The sequence below is a fragment of the Nerophis ophidion genome, linkage group LG14, assembly GCF_033978795.1.
Source record: "Nerophis ophidion isolate RoL-2023_Sa linkage group LG14, RoL_Noph_v1.0, whole genome shotgun sequence".
Classification (NCBI taxonomy): domain Eukaryota; kingdom Metazoa; phylum Chordata; class Actinopteri; order Syngnathiformes; family Syngnathidae; genus Nerophis; species Nerophis ophidion.
The window spans coordinates 34,822,720-34,842,207 of record NC_084624.1 but is presented as its reverse complement, the minus strand read 5'-3'; the positions used below and the strand labels follow the sequence as shown (position 1 = coordinate 34,842,207).

The 19,488-nt window shown below is 39.1% G+C and overlaps 1 protein-coding gene across 7 annotated transcripts in view; it reads right to left on the bottom strand.

Moving 5' to 3' along the window:
- LOC133568526 (adhesion G protein-coupled receptor L2-like) overlaps positions 1 to 19,488 on the bottom strand; it is a 245,935-nt gene that overhangs the window by 73,278 nt on the left and 153,169 nt on the right. For all 7 annotated transcript variants that reach the window (XM_061920512.1, XM_061920516.1, XM_061920518.1 and 4 more), the window contains exon 6: positions 985 to 1,278. In XM_061920512.1, coding sequence (XP_061776496.1) covers positions 985 to 1,278 — 294 coding nt within the window. The remainder of the gene's footprint in view (positions 1 to 984; positions 1,279 to 19,488) is intronic.

The window sequence follows — 19,488 nt, the reverse complement described above, 5'->3', positions numbered from 1 at the left end:
TTTGACTTCTCCATTATTAAATTGAATAAATTGCTAAAGACTCAGCAACACAGATGTCCAGAATAATGTGTAATTATGCGATTAAAGCAAACTACTTATAGCTTGGATCGGGCTGGAAAAAAATGTCCGCTACAACCGGTGACTTCAAACACACGCGTGCGTCATCATACGCAACGTTTTCAACAGGATACATAGCGCGAAATTTAAAATAGAAATTTAGTAAACTAAAAAGGCCTTATTGGCATGGGTTGCAATGTTAAGATTTCATCATTGATATATAAACTATCAGACTGCGTGGTCGGTAGTAGTGGGTTTCAGTAGGCCTTTAAATCCAATCTTCCTTTTGAACAAAAGAGCTGTTAGAATCCAATATTCAAACAGTTAAATTGATAGCGTATAATATCTTATAAATTATATACCAGGCACATACAAAAATGTTCAACATTCAAAAAAGATTTGTTAAAAGAGAAAGGAACTAAAATTGAAAAGTAAGTGAGACCGATAATAAATTGAGATTTAGAACAGCGACAATAGAAAGGAGCATTTCAGTCAAAAGTGTAAATTTATGGAACAAACTGGACAGTGGAACAAAACAAAGTCAAACTCTTTCTGTATTAAAAAAAAATCCATGATGATGAAAAGATATGATTTGAAGTAAATCATTGTTTTCATGTTTGTTTATATTGTTTTATGTTCTGAAATAGAAATATTGCCCTAATAGGTTTTCTGAGTTGAACAACACATGCAGTGAATATGGTGCAGGTATTATACGTTAGTACATCTTTCTACTCCTTTTCATTCATGATTTATTTTTAAAAACAAAAAAGGAAATTGAATAAAATGTTATGCTACTTAAAACAAAAAATAATATTCAAGTTTGTAAAAAATTAAAGAGATTTAAAAAAGGCCACCAGAGAGCAAAGTCATAGCTAATCAAGCGAATGCAGTCAGCAGTTAGACAAACACAGCATATGGTGGCCTCACCTCTGGTGCCTTTAGGGCAGGGCCTCTCCACAGTGGACCCCGTGTGGGTCTGGGGCCAGTCGATGGCCCGTCTCCTGGTGGCCTCACAGAAGCGTCTGGGCGTGGGGGGCAGCTCTGGCATAATGGGCCCCGCTGTTGCCGAGCCACGGGTGTCCTCAAACGGATCTCTGCCGTCCCGGGGGTCCGCTCCTCCAATTGTGGTGTCACCTTGGTTTTTAGCGGTGGGCGCCGCTGTGGTTGCCATGACGACGGTGGTCATGGGCAGGGGGGACGAGGACGAACCCACTGGAGCCACTAGAGCCAAAAAGATGTTGGAGATTAATCACACTAGGACATTTAACTGGTCCTTGCTGGACTGCGCTCACACTAAGAATCCTCGCTGCTTGTCCCATCACTTCTATTCTGCAGTTCTACTGCAATATCTCTGACTTCGAGGATTATATTCAGCCTTATTTAGAGACAGTCTGATTACTTCTATTGTTAAATGTGTCAGTTATCATTAATGACTTTGGAAAGAAGTGACCGGGGTAATTAAATGATGCTTTATCACACACAAACATGTAGTCATGCTTGAGCAAGCGTGCTATGGGTTGGACTTTTGGATTATTTTCAGTATTTGGATTTTGTTTCTACAGTATTTTCAAATGTGTGCGCTATTGTTAAGTAGTTATGAGAGGGGCAACCACATTACATTTCGCTTTGTTGTGACAAAATGTAGGGCATGAGTGAGCGAAAGTGCTATTGGTAAGACTTTTAAATTATTTTGAGTCTTTGTATGTTATTTCCATTGTGAAATCTGTCAATTATCACAAAATTACTTGGAAGAGGAGCAACCGTGCTAATTAAATGACACATTTTAATTATGCATACAAATGTAGTCATGGCTGAGTGAGAAAGCGTGCAGCGTGTTAGACTTCTGGATTATTTTGAGTATTTATTTTTTATTTCCACTGTAAAAGCGGTCAGTTGTTGTTAAGTACTTGTGAGGAGCAACCGGGTTCATTAAACCAGGTCTTTTTTACCACAAGTACCTTAATTTTCGGACTATAAATTGCAGTCTTCTCCACAGTCCAGAGGGGGGTGAGACCCAGCCAAACAAAAAAAAATAAAAAAAATGTTTTCTAGTTTGGCCAAGTCTCACCCCCGGCCAAACTACAAAAAAAAAAAACGTGATTTATAGTCCGAAAAATACGGTACTGTAAAATATAATCGTGAGTGAACGGGCTCACTTTAGAACTATTTTGAGTCCTTGTATTTTATTCATATTGTGAACTGTGATCGTTATTGTTAATTATTTGAAGTAGAAGAAAACCCAGCAATTAAACGGCATCTTTATTACACACAAAAATATGAGTAAATAAGCTTGCAATGGGTTGGACTTTTGGGCGAGTGTTTTTTTTTTAAATTATTTCTTATTGTAAAATGTGTCCGTTAGTGTTAACTACTTGCGACCACATTAATCACATGCAAGCGCGCTAATTAAATTACATCCTAATTAAGCACACACATGTAGTCACGGGTGAGCACGCTCGCTGTGAGTTAGTTTTTCCTGATTATTTTGAGTATTTGTATTTAATCTCTATTGCCAAATCTGTTGGCTACTATTAATTACTTGCAATTATGTGCTAATTAAATGACACACTTTAATAATGCAGACAAATGCAGTCACTGCTGAGTGAGCAAGGGTGCTGTGTGTTAGCCTTTTGGATTATTTTGAGTATTTAGTTTTTATTTCCACATTAAAAACTGTCAGTTATCGTTAAGTACTTGTGAGAGGAGCGAGCGGGTTGATTAAACCACATCTTTTTACCACACGTACTGTAAAATATAGTCGTAGTGAACGGGCTCACTTTAGAATTATTTTGAGTTTTTGTATTTAATTTCTATGGTGAACTGTGTTTGTTATTGTTAATTATTTAAAGTAGAAGCAAACCCAGCAATTAAATGGTGTCTCTATTACACACAAAAATGCGAGTAAACAAAATTGCAGTGGGTTAGACTTTTGGCCTATTTTGAGTCTTTTTGTTTTATTCCTATTGTAAAATGTGTCCATTATTGTTAACTACTTGCAAGAGGAGCAACTACAATAATCACATGCAAGCACACTAATTAAATTACATTAATTAAGCACACAAATGTATTCACGGGTGAGCACGCTTGGTGTGGATTAGTTTTCCAGATTATTTTGAGTATTAGTATTTCATCTCTATTGTGAAATCTGTTGGTTACCATTAATTACATGTAAAAGGATAAATTGCATTGATTAAGTGACATGTCTTTATACAGCACATAAAAGTGTCAGCAGGTCAGTTGGTACAATTTTTTGATTATTTTGACTTTTAGGATCAATTTGCTGTTAAAAATTGTGTCGGTTATCGCTAAGAACTTGCAAGGAAGAATCGCAAAAAAGTCATTCTATGATTGCTTTCTAAATAAATTTGGCATGGTATGGTATGGTATGAGGCTGTGTTGCATATGTACATATGCGTGTACATGCAATATGCAATCATGCCATGCCCTGGCCCACCGTTTCCAATTGTTACAGAAGAGGGGAAAGTGTGTTTACGCTAGCCAAACGTGCTCTAGGTGTGAAGTTGGCCCACATGTGGTACGATTGGCCTATTGTCAGTAAATCAAATAGAAAATCGCTATTTTTATATTTTTTTCCATGAGCCCGTAAATTGGACAAACACATTTTGACACCCAAGTGAATGCTTTCCCAACAGAATGACTTCCTTGAATTGATTAAAAGTCAACAGTGAAGACAAAACGTGTTTGCATTTGACTTCTTGTCCTCCTCTGCTGCCAACTTCATCTTTCTCACTTTGATAATGCTGCAGCATGAAAGGCAACACAAAAAACCTCATACATCAGCAGCAACATGATTACACCATATTGAGTCTGCAGCGGGCGGGCCTGCAAAGTGATTCTATGCATGAATGTGGCCCGGCGACTTCGTGCAAATGCAGCTTGATGTTTGCTTTATAGTGCAGGTGCTTAACATCCTGGATGCCATCTCCTGCAGAGAGCCTGGAGATAAACGGGAAATGAGAGCAGAAATGGGAAATCTACAAATGTTGTGTGCAGTCTGAATGACCAATAAGGGCATGAGGTGTTGTGTGTGTGTTTGCGTGGACGGTCACTGGAATTGTCCTGCGTGAGTGATTGCACATTTTTCTGCACACAACAACATCAACTGGATAGTCCTCAGAGATAAAAGCAGTGTCGCACAATGAGGTCTGGCAGAATGAAAGGCACGATGGTGCGGTCTTCAGGATCCCAGGGCAATTCTGTGAAAATGCAATATCATGCTATCTGACACTCCATCATCAAACACATATCGCCATTTCCTTGGGGGAGGACGCCGACGAGGCATGTTGTGTTCACACTAATCAGCCGCTTAGGGGGAATATTAGTTTTTTTTCCCTCCCTTTTCACTGGGAAATATATAAAGGTATTACAAAGTCGATATGTGGTCAACAGACCACAGCTGCACACTGTGGAAGAAAATAAAAATAAATATAAACCTCAGACCACCCTGTAGACAGGCTGAATTGTGACATTTTCCACAATGACCTTTGCGCTTGGCAGAAGCCGTGGCTAATTACCTTACACTCATTCAGGCATTGTATGTGTGACACACAGGCGCGCCCACACACACACGCACACTCTTGCAAGTCGGCCTCACTTTATTTGGCTGCTGTTAAAAAAGCCAAGGTGAGGGGTTAGCCTGGTAAAAAAAAAAAAGCTCTGGCTAGCACTGTCGCTCTATGAGAAGAAATGAGGTAAGTGCAAAATGGGATTACGAATCTGCCAAAGATTTTTCACAAAACAACACTAAGTATTCACTTGTACCAAACTGTTGTGTTGAAAGCAGGGATCTGAGCAGTAGTTGGAAAAAAAAAACAAAAAAAACAAACAGTGAGGGAAAAAATAGGGAAACTTCTATCAGCACAAAATGTTGCCACGCAAGCCCCGAAATAAAGTTTAGAAAATCAAGACTAGGTTCCTGCAATTAGGTGCATTTCTACACTAAATTTCACCGTCATATTTATTCTCATCCACCAACCTCTTTTGGCTGTCTTTTTGACACTTACATGTCCCATATAATGTACAACATAATTTTTGTTTTTTAAGTACATAATATACGAACATTATTATCGTTGAAAATTTTCCGTAAAATTCTATAACAGGGGTCGGGGACCTTTTTGGCTGAGAGAGCCATGAAAGCCAAATATTTTAGATAGAGATGTCCGATAATATCAGACTGTCAATATTATCAGCTGATAAATGCTTTAAAATGATGTATCGGGAATTATCGATATCGGTTTCAAAGAGTAAAATTAATGACTTTTTAAAACGCCGCTGTGTACACGAACGTAGGGAGAAGTACAGAGCGCCAGTCACATAATATCTATGGCTTTTCCCACACACGTGAATGCAATGCATACTTGATCAACAGCCATACAGGTCACACTGGCCTGTGGCCGTATAAACAATTTTAACACTGTTACAAATATGCGCCACACTGTGAACCCACACCAAACAAGAATAACACACACATTTTGGGAGAACATCCGCACCGTAACACAACAGAACAAATACCCAAAACCCCTTGAAACACTAACTCTTCCGGGACGCTACAATATACACCCTACCCCTCCCCCCACCTCAACCCCGCCCCCTCAACTCCGCCCACCTCAACCTCCTCATGCTCTCTCAGGGAGAGCATGTCCCAAATTCCAAGCTGCTGTTTTGAGGCATGTTAAAAAAAAAATAAAGCACTTTGTGACTTCATTAATAAAAATGTGGTAGTGCCATGTTGGCATTTTTTCCATAACTTGAGTTGATTTATTTTGGAAAATCTTGTTACATTGTATAATGTATCCAGCGGGGCGTCACAACAAAATTAGGCAGTATAATGTGTTAATTCCTGGACTGTATATATCGGTATCGGTTGATATCGGTTTCGGTAATTAAGAGTTGGACAACATCGGAATATTGGATATCGGCAAAAAAAGCCATTATCGGACATCTCAAATTTTAAAATGTATTTCAGTGAGAGCCATATAATATTTTTTAACACAGAGTACAACTAAATGCATGCATTTTAAGTAAGACCGACATTTTTAGAGTATAATAAGTCTTGTATTCTTTTTAATAACATTTTTATTCTGAAGCTAACCAATAATAAATCAAATACTTTTTACCATTAATGCGACTCCTTGAACAGGTGCGGTAGAAAACAGATGGATGGATTAAAATGTATGAGAATGTTTTATATTTTGAACGTTATTTTTAACACTGTGATTGCCCGCGGGGTTGGGGAGGGCAGGGTTTGGTGGTAGCGGGGGTGTATATTGTAACATCCCGGAAGAGTTAGTTGCAAGGGGTTCTGGGTATTTGTTCTGTTGTGTTCATGTTGTGTTGCGGCGCGGATGTTCTCCTGAAATGTGTTTGTCATTCCTATTTGGTGTGGGCTTACATAAGTGTGGCGCATATATGTATAAGTGTTAAAGTTGTTTATATGGCCACCTATATGGCTGTTGATCAAGTATGACTTGCATTCACTTATGAGTGTCTGTAAAAGCTGCATGTGTTACGTGACTGGGCCGACATGCTGTTTGTACGAAGGAAAAGCGGATGTGAAGGCACTGCGTCTAAGGCAAGCCTCCAATATTGCTGGACGGGTAGAAATCAGGTGGATTTCGGGAGAATGGTTGACCCGGGAGATTTTCGGGAGGGGCACTGAAACTCGTGAGTCTCCTGGAAAAATCTGGAGGGTTGGCAACATGGCTTATTTCATATTTTGTATTGATAGTTCATTAAAAAAACACAGAAGTGATATTTTGACACAAAAATTGATGTTTAAAAATGCAGAACTCCACCTTTCCGCAGACATTTCATATGCCTGTGGAAGCAATTGTCATTGTCCAATAAGTGTTTTCTACATCGCAACAGGTACATGCGCTGATGTCGTACTAAATTTTGGGATGATTTTACGTTTTATAAAAGAACACACAGTCCAGTATGTGCTGCCTTCGCTGGGCCTTGTGTAAACCTAAATTGTGTGTTAGATGTAACCGCAAAAACAATTGTTTTGTTATTTTAATCCTTTCATGCATAGTGGTCATTACATTGGACAACTGTTCAAAAGTTGTTTTCTCCTATATGAATAAGTCTTAATGTCAAAGTTGTGCATCGGTTGTTGCAGCGGACGCTATTGTGTGTTGCCATACACTGCCACCCATTGGTTGAAAAAAAAATCCCTTCTCAAAAACAAGATGGCAGACAGACATGCAGAAATCTAAAGCCAGGGAAGAATTGTCTGTCTATTCCTTCTATTTTCGAGACACAGGCATGAAAATGTGTGGACATCAAGCAACAAGACAGGACTAACATTCTTAGAGTTTATGGGTATTGATTTTGTGATTTAAGGAAATGGTGATGAATCATGTGTCCAGTAAATTGGACATTTGTACCGCTGGGTATATTTTGACTGCCATTCATAGCATTGCTGCGACCTGGTTGTTTTTGAAAATATTTTAAAAAATTTTGTCTGCATATCAATTATTGTATTTTTCAGTATATAAGGCGCACCTGAAATCCTTTCATTTTCTTAAAACTCGACAGTGCGCCTAATGTACGGAATAATTTTGGTTGTGCTTACCAACCTTGAAGCTATCTTATTTGGTACATAGTGTAATGATAAATGTGACCAGTAGATGGCAGTCACACATACAGTAAGGAATACATGTAGACTGCAATATGATGGCAGTCACACATAAGAGATACGTGTGGACGGCAATATGACTCAAGTGAACAACACCTAAATTGTATATGTTCCATTGAAAATATAGAACATTACACACGGTGCTCAAAAATCTATCAAAATGTTTTAGTACGACTTTGGTAAGCTATGAAGCCGCACCGCTTGATGGATTGTACTGCGCTTCAACTTACGAGTATTATTAAGGTGTGTGTATAAGGTAAGACATAATAGCTGGTGTTTTGTTTCCCAATGTTATGCAAAAGCAGCTTTTCTTACTCTCTGGTAAATGCTGATCTGTATTTGGGATCTGCATAAGTCCTGAAAATGTGCGTGAGTCCGCCTTTGTAGTTCGTGGCGACCCTGTAGTCGATAAGCTTCTTCTTTTTCTCTATCTTCTTGTTATGGGACATTAATCTTCCGCTGTTGGCATTTCTAATATAAAGTAGTGTAAAGTTCTTACTTATATCTGTAAGTGAACCCGAAAAGAATGCGCTAAAACATACCGGTGTTGTGGGTTGCCATTATTCACCCAAGAAACTTTAGTTATTAGAGAGATGCGGTCGGACGTTTTTTCACGGTGCGCATTTGTGTTGTTATTGCACTAGTGAGTCACCAATGAGGAGATGCTGCTCTGTTATTGAATTAAGTAAAGTCTGAATGTCATTAAAAACAGTTGGCTCCATCTTTTGACACTTCTTCCACTCCCATCTTTGCACGCTAAACCAAAAGGAAGTGTTTTCCATTAAAAAAAGAAAACTAATAATATGACCCCTTTAATGTGCCCTATAATCCAGTGCGCCTTTTGTATGAATAAAACCTTGACTAGACCCGCTCATCGGCAGGGTGCCCTATGGTCTGGAAAATACAGTAATTTATGTCATTACAGTGTACATTTGTTTTTCATTACTATGTAGCAACTTTGTTTTAATTCAGGAGGCTAAATGATTTTATAATATGTTTAACATAAGTAATTAAATATTACATAGCATTAAAACATATCTCATTGTGTTCACAAAAGGGTAGAATTTGTTTCTTTAAAAAATCATATCATCAAATAAGCCTCCAACGCTGTGGTCCCCAACCTGTTACCAGGTGGGTTCATGTCAGGCTGCAAATACATTTGTTCAAAATAACATGGCATTTTATATGTTTGTGTTGCAGGGATTTTATTTAGAAATAATACCTACTTCCACCCATGTGTCACATGACCAGAATTTGATTGAGCCTCCTGCACTATTGCAAGAGTTTTAGGGAAACAAACACATTAAGATGGCGGCGCCCGAACGGGCTGCAACATTGCGGAGCTGCTGCTAAAGATGGAACATTTGGCAGAAATACCGGACAATTCCACAAACTTTATGGCTGGCTCACATCGTGGTCACTCCGTGATCACGTACGACCGCCAGACACTTCTGGATGTGGACACATCGGGCCGTTTTGGACCGATAGACACTTGCGTGCTAGACTTGCTAACTAGCATGGGAATACATCGGCGGCTACATCCAGCGGCCTGTGAAGCAGCGGAGTCTAGTAGCAGCGGGGGCCGTCTACGGAGCAGACGCCAGCGGTGTGATCGGAAACGCGGATGCCGAGCGGGGCTAAAAACAAAGCAGAAGGCTAATCCCCACAGAACACCACTTTCCTCCATCCCGAAGACGGATTTAGATGGAAAATGCGAGACTACTGGTCTGGGTAAGGAGTCTGTTGAATTAGAACAAGTTTTTTCTGCTTTGAGTGTTTCAGAGTTGGACATGTGTTTTACTGAGGTGGCTAACTATGATGCGTGCAGTTTATCAAAGCAACAAACAAACAATCGGAAAATCCCCGTTACTGAGGTGGCTAACTATGATGCGTGCAGTTTATCAAAGCAACAAACAAACAATCGGAAAATCCCCGTTACTGAGGTGGCTAACCATGATGCGTGCAGTTTATCAAAGCAACAAACAAACAATCGGAAAATCCCCGTTACTGAGGTGGCTAACCATGATGCGTGCAGTTTATCAAAGCAACAATCAAACAATCGGAAAATTCCTGTCGTATCAATTCCTAGATATGGTCGTAACTATACTAAATGCACCGGGCATAATAAACACAACATTATTAATATTGCTACTACGGATAATTTGATCAAAAACTCCCTAAAACAGCCCACTACCTATAATATAGGTTTTTTAAACATAAGATCATTGTCTCCTAAAACGTTGTTAGTTAATGATATTATCAGAGACAACAATCTTAACGTCATCGGTCTCAGCGAAACCTGGCTTAAACCAAACGACTTTTTTGCGCTAAATGAGGCATGTCCTCTTAACTTTACACATGCGCATATTGCCCGTCCGCTCAAAAGGGGTGGGGGGGTTGCACTAATATACAACGAAAACTTTAACCTTAGTCCTAACATAAATAATAAATATAAATCGTTTGAGGTGCTTACTATGAGGTCTGTCACACCGCTGCCTCTACACCTGGCTGTTATCTACCGCCCCCCAGGGCCCTATTCGGACTTTATTAATGAATTCTCAGAGTTCGTTGCTGATCTAGTGACACACGCCGATAATATAATCATAATGGGGGACTTTAATATCCATATGAATACCCCATCGGACCCACCGTGCGTAGCGCTCCAGACTGTAATTGATAGCTGTGGTCTCACACAAATAATAAATGAACCCACGCATCGCAACGGTAATACGATAGACCTAGTGCTTGTCAGGGGCATCACCGTTTCCAAAGTTACGATACTCCCGTATACTAAAGTATTGTCTGATCATTACCTTATAAAATTCGAGGTTCAGACGCATGTTCGTCAAACTAATAATAATAATAACTGCTATAGCAGCCGCAACATTAATACAGCTACAACGACAACTCTTGCTGACCTACTGCCCTCGGTAATGGCACCATTCCCAAAGTATGTGGGCTCTATTGATAACCTCACTAACAACTTTAACGACGCCCTGCGCGAAACCATTGATAACATAGCACCGCTAAAGTTAAAAAAGGCTCCAAAAAAGCGCACCCCGTGGTTTACAGAAGAAACTAGAGCTCAGAAATTATTATGTAGAAAGCTGGAACGCAAATGGCGCACGACTAAACTTGAGGTGCACCATCAAGCATGGAGTGATGGTTTAATAACTTATAAACACATGCTTACCTTAGCTAAAGCTAAATATTACTCAAATCTCATCCACCGTAATAAAAACGATCCTAAATTTTTGTTTAGTACGGTAGCATCGCTAACCCAACAAGGGACTCCTTCCAGTAGCTCAACCCACTCAGCTGATGACTTTATGCAATTCTTTAGTAAGAAAATTGAAGTCATTAGAAAGGAGATTAAAGACAATGCGTCCCAGCTACAACGGGGTTCTATTAACACTGACACGATTGTATATACGGCGGATACCGCCCTCCAAAATAGTTTCTCTCGTTTTGAGGAAATAACATTAGAGGAATTGTTACAACGTGTAAATGGAATAAAACAGACAACATGTTTACTTGACCCTCTTCCTGGGAAACTGATCAAGGAGCTCTTTGTATTATTAGGTCCATCAGTGCTAAATATTATAAACTTATCACTCTCCTCGGGCACTGTTCCCCTAGCATTCAAAAAAGCGGTTATTCATCCTCTTCTTAAAAGACCTAACCTCGATCCTGACCTCATGGTAAATTATCGACCGGTGTCTCACCTTCCCTTTATTTCAAAAATCCTTGAAAAAATTGTTGCGGAGCAGTTAAATGAACACTTAGCGTCTAACAAGCTATGTGAAACCTTTCAATCCGGTTTCAGGGCAAATCACTCCACGGAGACAGCCCTCGCAAGAATGACTAATGATCTATTGCTAACGATGGATTCTGATGCGTCATCTATGTTGCTGCTCCTCGATCTTAGCGCTGCTTTCGATACCGTCGATCATAATATTTTATTAGAACGTATCAAAACACGAATTGGTATGTCAGACTTAGCTCTGTCTTGGTTTAACTCTTATCTTACTGATAGGATGCAGTGTGTCTCCCATAACAATGTGACCTCGGACTACGTTAAGGTAACGTGTGGAGTTCCCCAGGGTTCGGTCCTTGGCCCTGCACTCTTCAGCATCTACATGCTGCCGCTAGGTGACATCATACGCAAATACGGTATTAGCTTTCACTGTTATGCTGATGACACCCAACTCTACATGCCCCTAAAGCTGACCAACACGCCGGATTGTAGTCAGCTGGAGGCGTGTCTTAATGAAATTAAACAATGGATGTCCGCTAACTTTTTGCAACTCAACGCCAAAAAAACGGAAATGCTGATTATCGGTCCTGCTAGACACCGAACTCTATTTAATAATACAACTCTAACATTTGACAACCAAACAATTAAACAAGGCGACACGGTAAAGAATCTGGGTATTATCTTCGACCCAACTCTCTCCTTTGAGGCACACATTAAAAGCGTTACTAAAACGGCCTTCTTTCATCTCCGTAATATCGCTAAAATTCGCTCCATTCTGTCCACTAAAGACGCTGAGATCATTATCCATGCGTTTGTTACGTCTCGCCTCGACTACTGTAACGTATTATTTTCGGGTCTCCCCATGTCTAGCATTAAAAGATTACAGTTGGTACAAAATGCGGCTGCTAGACTTTTGACAAGAACAAGAAAGTTTGATCACATTACGCCTGTACTGGCTCACCTGCACTGGCTTCCTGTGCACTTAAGATGTGACTTTAAGGTTTTACTACTTACGTATAAAATACTACACGGTCTAGCTCCATCTTATCTTGCCGATTGTATTGTACCATATGTCCCGGCAAGAAATCTGCGTTCAAAGGACTCCGGCTTATTAGTGATTCCCAAAGCCCAAAAAAAGTCTGCGGGCTATAGAGCATTTTCCGTTCGGGCTCCAGTACTCTGGAATGCCCTCCCGGTAACAGTTCGCGATGCCACCTCAGTAGAAGCATTTAAGTCTCACCTTAAAACTCATTTGTATACTCTAGCCTTTAAATAGACTCCCTTTTTAGACCAGTCGATCTGCCGTTTCTTTTCTTTTTCTTCTATGTCCCACTCTCCCGTGTGGAGGGGGTCCGGTCCGATCCGGTGGCCATGTACTGCTCGCCTGTATCGGCTGGGGACATCTCTGCGCTGCTAGTCCGCCTACGCTTGGGATGGTTTCCTGCTGGCTCCGCTGTGAACGGGACTCTCGCTGCTGTGTCTTGGATCCTCTTTGGACTGGACTCTCGCGACTGTGTTGGATCCATTGTGGATTGAACTTTCACAGTATCATGTTAGATCCGCTCGACATCCATTGCTTTCCTCCTCTCTAAGGTTCTCATAGTCATCATTGTCACCGACGTCCCACTGGGTGTGAGTTTTCCTTGCCCTTATGTGGGCCTACCGAGGATGTCGTGGTGGTTTGTGCAGCCCTTTGAGACACTAGTGATTTAGGGCTATATAAGCAAACATTGATTGATTGATTGAAGGTGCATTAAGGTGAGTTTATTTTGGTGTGATAATATTCTAAGTGCAAATACAGTACGCTGTCGTGTTTTTTTTTTAACCCTTGATTCATATTCTTTACTTTTTGTTTTTACCATAAAAACCTACAGCAAGCAGGACCACAAGCCTGTCCTTACGCTTAAAAAGGTTGGGGACAACTGCTCTAAAGCATGTTGTCCACTCTAGTGGACATTTCACTAACTCCTAATATACCAAATTGGCCTATGGCGACATGTTCAACACTGTTACAAATACATCCATTTGAATCCCAAAAACCACAGATGAGAAGGGATTCATATATGGCCCCAATCCTGGGTGAATCTCACATGAGAAGAGATGAAAGGAGACGTTAGGTATCATTTTGTGTTGCAATCTTCTGAAAATGATGGATAGCGCAACTCTACATAACAGCTGACGCTGTGGTTAAAGTTGAAATGGCCACAAAATATATATATGATTTGTCACGTTTCCTGTGTCAGTTAAAATGCAAGGAATGGGGCCATATGAATCCCCTTATTAGTGTATGTCCTCCATTCGACACAAAGATACTGACTTAACATTTTGAAGGATTCTTTTGTGCCAGTAATAAATACTGTACTGGAGGTGCTCTAATCTAAGGAAATGCTGTCTTTACATGACACCAACATTTGTGGAGCACCGAGACTGGCCTGGGATCCATATATCCTCCTGATAACCAGTGTCCTTTGCAGCGGACATTTGTTTTTGGTCTTTTTTTTCTCCAGTTACACATTTCAGTAAAAAGTAGCCCTGTTACACAAAACACAAACATCCACCGCAGAAGATGCTAGCTCTCAGGTGGATGTTTCCTCAATTTCAATCATTTCTTGTTGACTTTCCCCATGTGAAGGTAGCTTGCTTTCAACACCAATTCCAGTACACTCATTTAAATGTCCTCTGTTGGTTGTAAACATGAGATTAGTCTGTTCAGTCGTGTGTTCCTTCCAATTGTGCAAGTGTAGCACAACTGCACTCCTCTCCATGGCATTGTTATTGGGAGCCAGATAGTGATTGATATCAGCGAGTGTACCGCCTGTATCGCCTGTCTACAATTTGTCAATACTCGGGATTATTTTACCTTGACATCAGACGTCGAGCTGGAGGACCGAGGAAAATGTGCATGCCTTTGCAAGTGTACACGGAGTGCGAGCCCAACAGCTGTCCAACACTATTTGTGGAAGCAATCGATTGGACTGCTGAAATGTTTTATTTTTAAACTGTGCAGCGTTTCATGACTTTTTGTTCTCTTTACACTGTTAAAGTGATTTCCTGAAAGGAAAGTCTCACTAAAGTGAAAACACCCTTCATATGTCAGTCAAAAGACTTTACTACATTAAGTAAACTTGTTAGATATACTATAGAGTAGTCTGTGTACAGGTTGTACAGCAGTAGAGATGAATTATCCTTTGATATGGGTCAATGCACAAGTGAGGGTGACCGATTATTTAAATTTGAAAAAAGCTATCGTTTGTATTGTGTTGCTTGAATGATTTGTTTAATGAGTTTATTAAACATTGATAAAATCCAGACTCATCCAATAGAGCGTACATGGGATGTAGGTATGTTGGCCTATTTGTGGTTTGGCAGGAACAGCTCAAGTGTGAGAGAGTTGGCTCAAAGAAGAGGGAGAGAGAGACCAAAAGGGCCAAAGAACGCAAGAGAAGCTGTCAAAGGTTTTGCAACAGATTGTGATGAAATGTTTGCATCGTCAAACAGACCTGGCATTGCAGAAAAGTGCTACGTCAATGATGGAGCACCTGAAAGCATCCTGAATATTTAAGGGCAGCAAACGAGCAGAAACAAGATAAAAATCTATTTTGGTAATGAATGCCATCGTATATGTTTGAACAGCATAACATATTTTTAATTCAATCACATGTGAGGACATACACACTATAGCATCTATAGTGTGTATGTTAACGCCAATAAGTTGTATGTCCAAAAATCAAACACCACTCCTCCAAATACCTTTTCAAATGTGTATGTGTTGATTTCATTGTCACTTAATTCATCATACTTTATCTGTCTTTTTTTTTTGTTGGATTTTTTATTTATTATCTACTACCGTGATTTCCGGACCATAAGGCGTACTGCCGATGAGCGGGCCTAGTCAGGTTGGGACGGGAGTGGAAGAAGTGCCAAAAGATGGAGCTAACTGTTTCAATGACATTCAGACTTCACTTAAATCGATAAAGGAGCAGCACCTCCTCATCCGTGGCTCACTAGTGCAACAACAATGCCGGAAATGTGTCCCATGAAAAACCATCCGACCGGAACTCTAATAACTAGAGTTCCTTGGGTGAATAATGTGAATAACTCACTACACCGGTATGTTTTAGCGCTTTCATGGCGAGTATACAGGCAGATATAAGTAAGAACTTTACATGACTTTATATTAGAAATGGCAACAGCAGAGAATGAATGTCCCATAACAAGAAGATAGAGAAAAAGGAGAAGCTTATCGACTACAAACTACAAAGGCGGACACACACACATTTTCAGGACTTATGCAGATCCCAAATACATATCAGCATTTACCAGAACGTAAGAAAAGCTGCTTTTGCATAACATTGCGAAACAAAACGCCAGATATTATGTCTTACCTTATACACACACCATAATAATACTGGTATTTTGAAGCATAGTACAATCCGTCAAGCAGTGCGGCTTCATCGCTTACCAAAGTCGTACTAAAACATTTTGATGGATTCTTTTATAGTTTCAATGGAACATATACAATGTTTGTGTTGTTTACTTGAGAAATATGCAGTCTACACATTTGTCTAATGCAGTGGTCCTCAACCTTTTTTCAGTGATGTATGCCCTGTGAACATTTTTTTAAATCAAGTACACCTGAATCAGAGCAAAGCATTGTTGGTTGAAAAAAAGAGATAAAGAAGTAAAATACAGCACTATGTTATCAGTTTCTGATGTATTAAATTGTATAACAGTGCAAAATATTTCTCATTTGTAGTGGTCTTTATTGAACTATTTGGAAAAAAAGATATAAAAATAACTAAAAACTTGTTGAAAAATAAACAAGTGATTCAATTTTAAATAAAGATTTCGCACACAGAAGTAATTATCAACTTAAAGTGCCTTCTTTGGGGATTGTAATAGAGATCCATCTGGATTCATGAACTTAATTCTGAACATTTCTTCACAAAAAAAGAAATCTTTAACATCAATATTTATGGAACATGTCCACAAAAAATCTAGCTGTCAACACTAAATATTGCATTGTTGCATTTCTTTTCACGGTTTATGAACTTACATTCATATTCTGTTAAAGTATTATTCAATAAATATCTTTATAAAGGATTTTTGAATTGTTGCTACTTTTAGAATATAAAAAAAAAATCTCACGTACCCCTTGGCATACCTTCAAGTACCCCAAGGGTCTAATGTGACTGCCATCATATTGCAGTCTTCACATATCTCTTATGTGTGACTGCCATCCACTGGTCACACTTAACATTTCAGCATGTTCCCAAAAAAATAGCTTTGAGGTCGATAAGCACAACCAAAATTATTCAATACATTAGTCGCGCTGTAGAGTTTTGAGACAATTAAATGATTGTAAGTGCGCCTTACAGTCTGAAAAATATGGTACTTCAGGCTACACCCTTTTTTTTTTACCTGTTTTATGCTTAAGTAAGCAGTATACAGTATGGTTATGCTACCATGGTAAAAGTGCAATATAAATGTTATGTGCATGTATTCAGAAGAATGAATAAAAGTCATAAGAAAAACCCTTGATTATTTCAACTATACTTACTCTATAATCAAATCATCAGTCGCTAGGTCATTGTCCACAGCTGATGACACATTTTTAATCTTATTCTAAGATCTCTGCACGTTGAATGCAAGCAATTTCCGTCGAATGGCAAAGATCAGGTCTCGAGAGCGGCGCCAATTAGCTGCCATCGTGGTCAAGAGGCAGTGAAGTCACTATTGACCACGTGCAATACGACACCGAATGCCATATGCTGCATAGTATTGCTCTAATAAATAATGGAGGAGTTAGACACTAAACAAATGTCACTCAGCTCAAAGGAAAATAAATTATATGAATCAATCAAGACATCGGAGATGAAGCATGATTAGGGTTCATCTCTTTACAGCCCCCTTGAGTCGCCTACCGGGGGAGATGACAAAACATTTTCATCTGTGTTCTGCCTTGGCGTATTTTGTGTCCCCGATGTGCTAAAAGTGTGTTTTCATATCACAAATTGCCATCAACATCGGTAAGCTATCTGAGCAGACGGCAGGAGAAAATGGCTTGTAATGGCTTCTAAGCTGCCTAACAGCAGTTATTTAAGACGACAACAATGACAACTTGAAGCCCGACGAGAGGCTTTAATTGTTTTTAAATTTGAGAAAGGTCTGACAAGACAAAAACCTGTCGGCTGTAACAGCTGAGAAATTACCACCAATAACAGTCACCATGCAGTAAAAATATATCATTGAAATGTCCCTGTGTTTAGCCAGAATATAATAAATACACTTGATAACGGGATAAGGAAAGGCAGTAAAAGACCAGCAGCTGATGTAAAATATTCTAAAATGGTGTTTGAAATTTATATTACAAGATAAAATACTTGAGTAGAAATGGAAAGATTATCAATAGAAAATGTTTACATTTGACAGGATCACATTTTCTCCATCTGAAATGTGGCTAATGCTAACCAGCTGTTTCAATGAAGCTAGCAAACAGGCTGGTTGATGTGGCTTTATAAATATTTTATAATAGATTTAGTTATCGTAGAAATATTGCAAATGCCTCTATTCACCAAAAGCTAGTATATTGTATGCTAGTGTCTCAAAATTTAACATTTTAAAACATAAAAGGATACAAAAAATCACATCCCCAGTATGGTTGAAGGTATGGTACTGTAAAGTTGGTGTACCGTATTTTCCTGATCATAGGGCGCACCGGATTATAAGGTGCACTGACGATGAATGGTCTATTTTTTTATCTTTTTTCATATATAAAGCGCACTGGATTATATGGCACATTAAAGGGGTTATTATTTTTTTCTAAATTGAAATCATTCCTTGTGGTGTACATAACATCTAATTGTAGTTCTTTGGTCAAAATGTTGCATAGATTATGTTTTACAGGTAATTTTCAAGCCTTTTGTCAAGGCTATCATTCGTGTTTACATTTAGGGCTCCATCAAACAATTATTTTGTTGATTAATCCATTAATCTGAAGATGTAATTTATTGTTGTAACAAACTGTTCTTGAGTGTAGTGGTGCAACATTTTTTTTTTAAATGAATTCCCCAAACATACACCAGCAACTTTTTTGTATGTAGGAACTTTAAATGTATAAAGTTTGATTCAGGGATACAAATTGAGTATGGACCTACACAAACAGTTAGCTGCATTGTAACCTTGCCTGTCAACAAACAGACGAAGCTGGAAGGTATGAGCCATAAATTATAATTTTTTTGTGATCAGCATTGAAAGGCATTGATTGGCACCTGGCGATCACAAACCTTTCCACAGAAGTTGGCCAATAATGATCGGAACACAATGGGATCTTTTTCTCATCTCGACACACTGATGTAAGGTACAGTACATGACGTCGACTAAATCGACGAACTGCCGCAGCGCTATTTAAATTATTTTTACGGGAAAATTTGCTTCGATACACTGTACAAACTTTTATTTTAACAAACCCTGTTCAAGAAACAATTAAGTTTGTACATTGAAGTTGCAGGGGAACATCAGTGGAACATTTGTGGAATATTGCCTATCATTCACAATTTCTATGTGAGATTAGACCACGTCTTTCTCTATTTTGTGCATTGTAAATAATGGAAAAACTGCTTGCAAGAGGTAGCTAATGGAGATTGGATCTCTTTCACGCACTAAAAATCATCAAAAGATCTCTATCAACGTTTTATATACATGCTGTATTGTAGTAACATGCACATTTGTAATAACATGTTATATTGAGGTATTTTGGTATTGTTAAGCATTGTCAGAACTTTTAATTTTGGGTGCATTGATTTCCCAGAGTGCATTGCAATGTTCTCTATTTCATACAATAATAACTACTACTAATCATGGCAGAGTTGGTGAGAGCCAACAACAACTATTTTGGGACAAATTATGTTTCAGAATGTCATATTTTTGAGCCTGAATATAAAGAGGGTGAGCTACAAGCCTTAGATCCAGCTTTAGTGAAACAATAAGCATCATATAGCAGCAGTGCTAAACA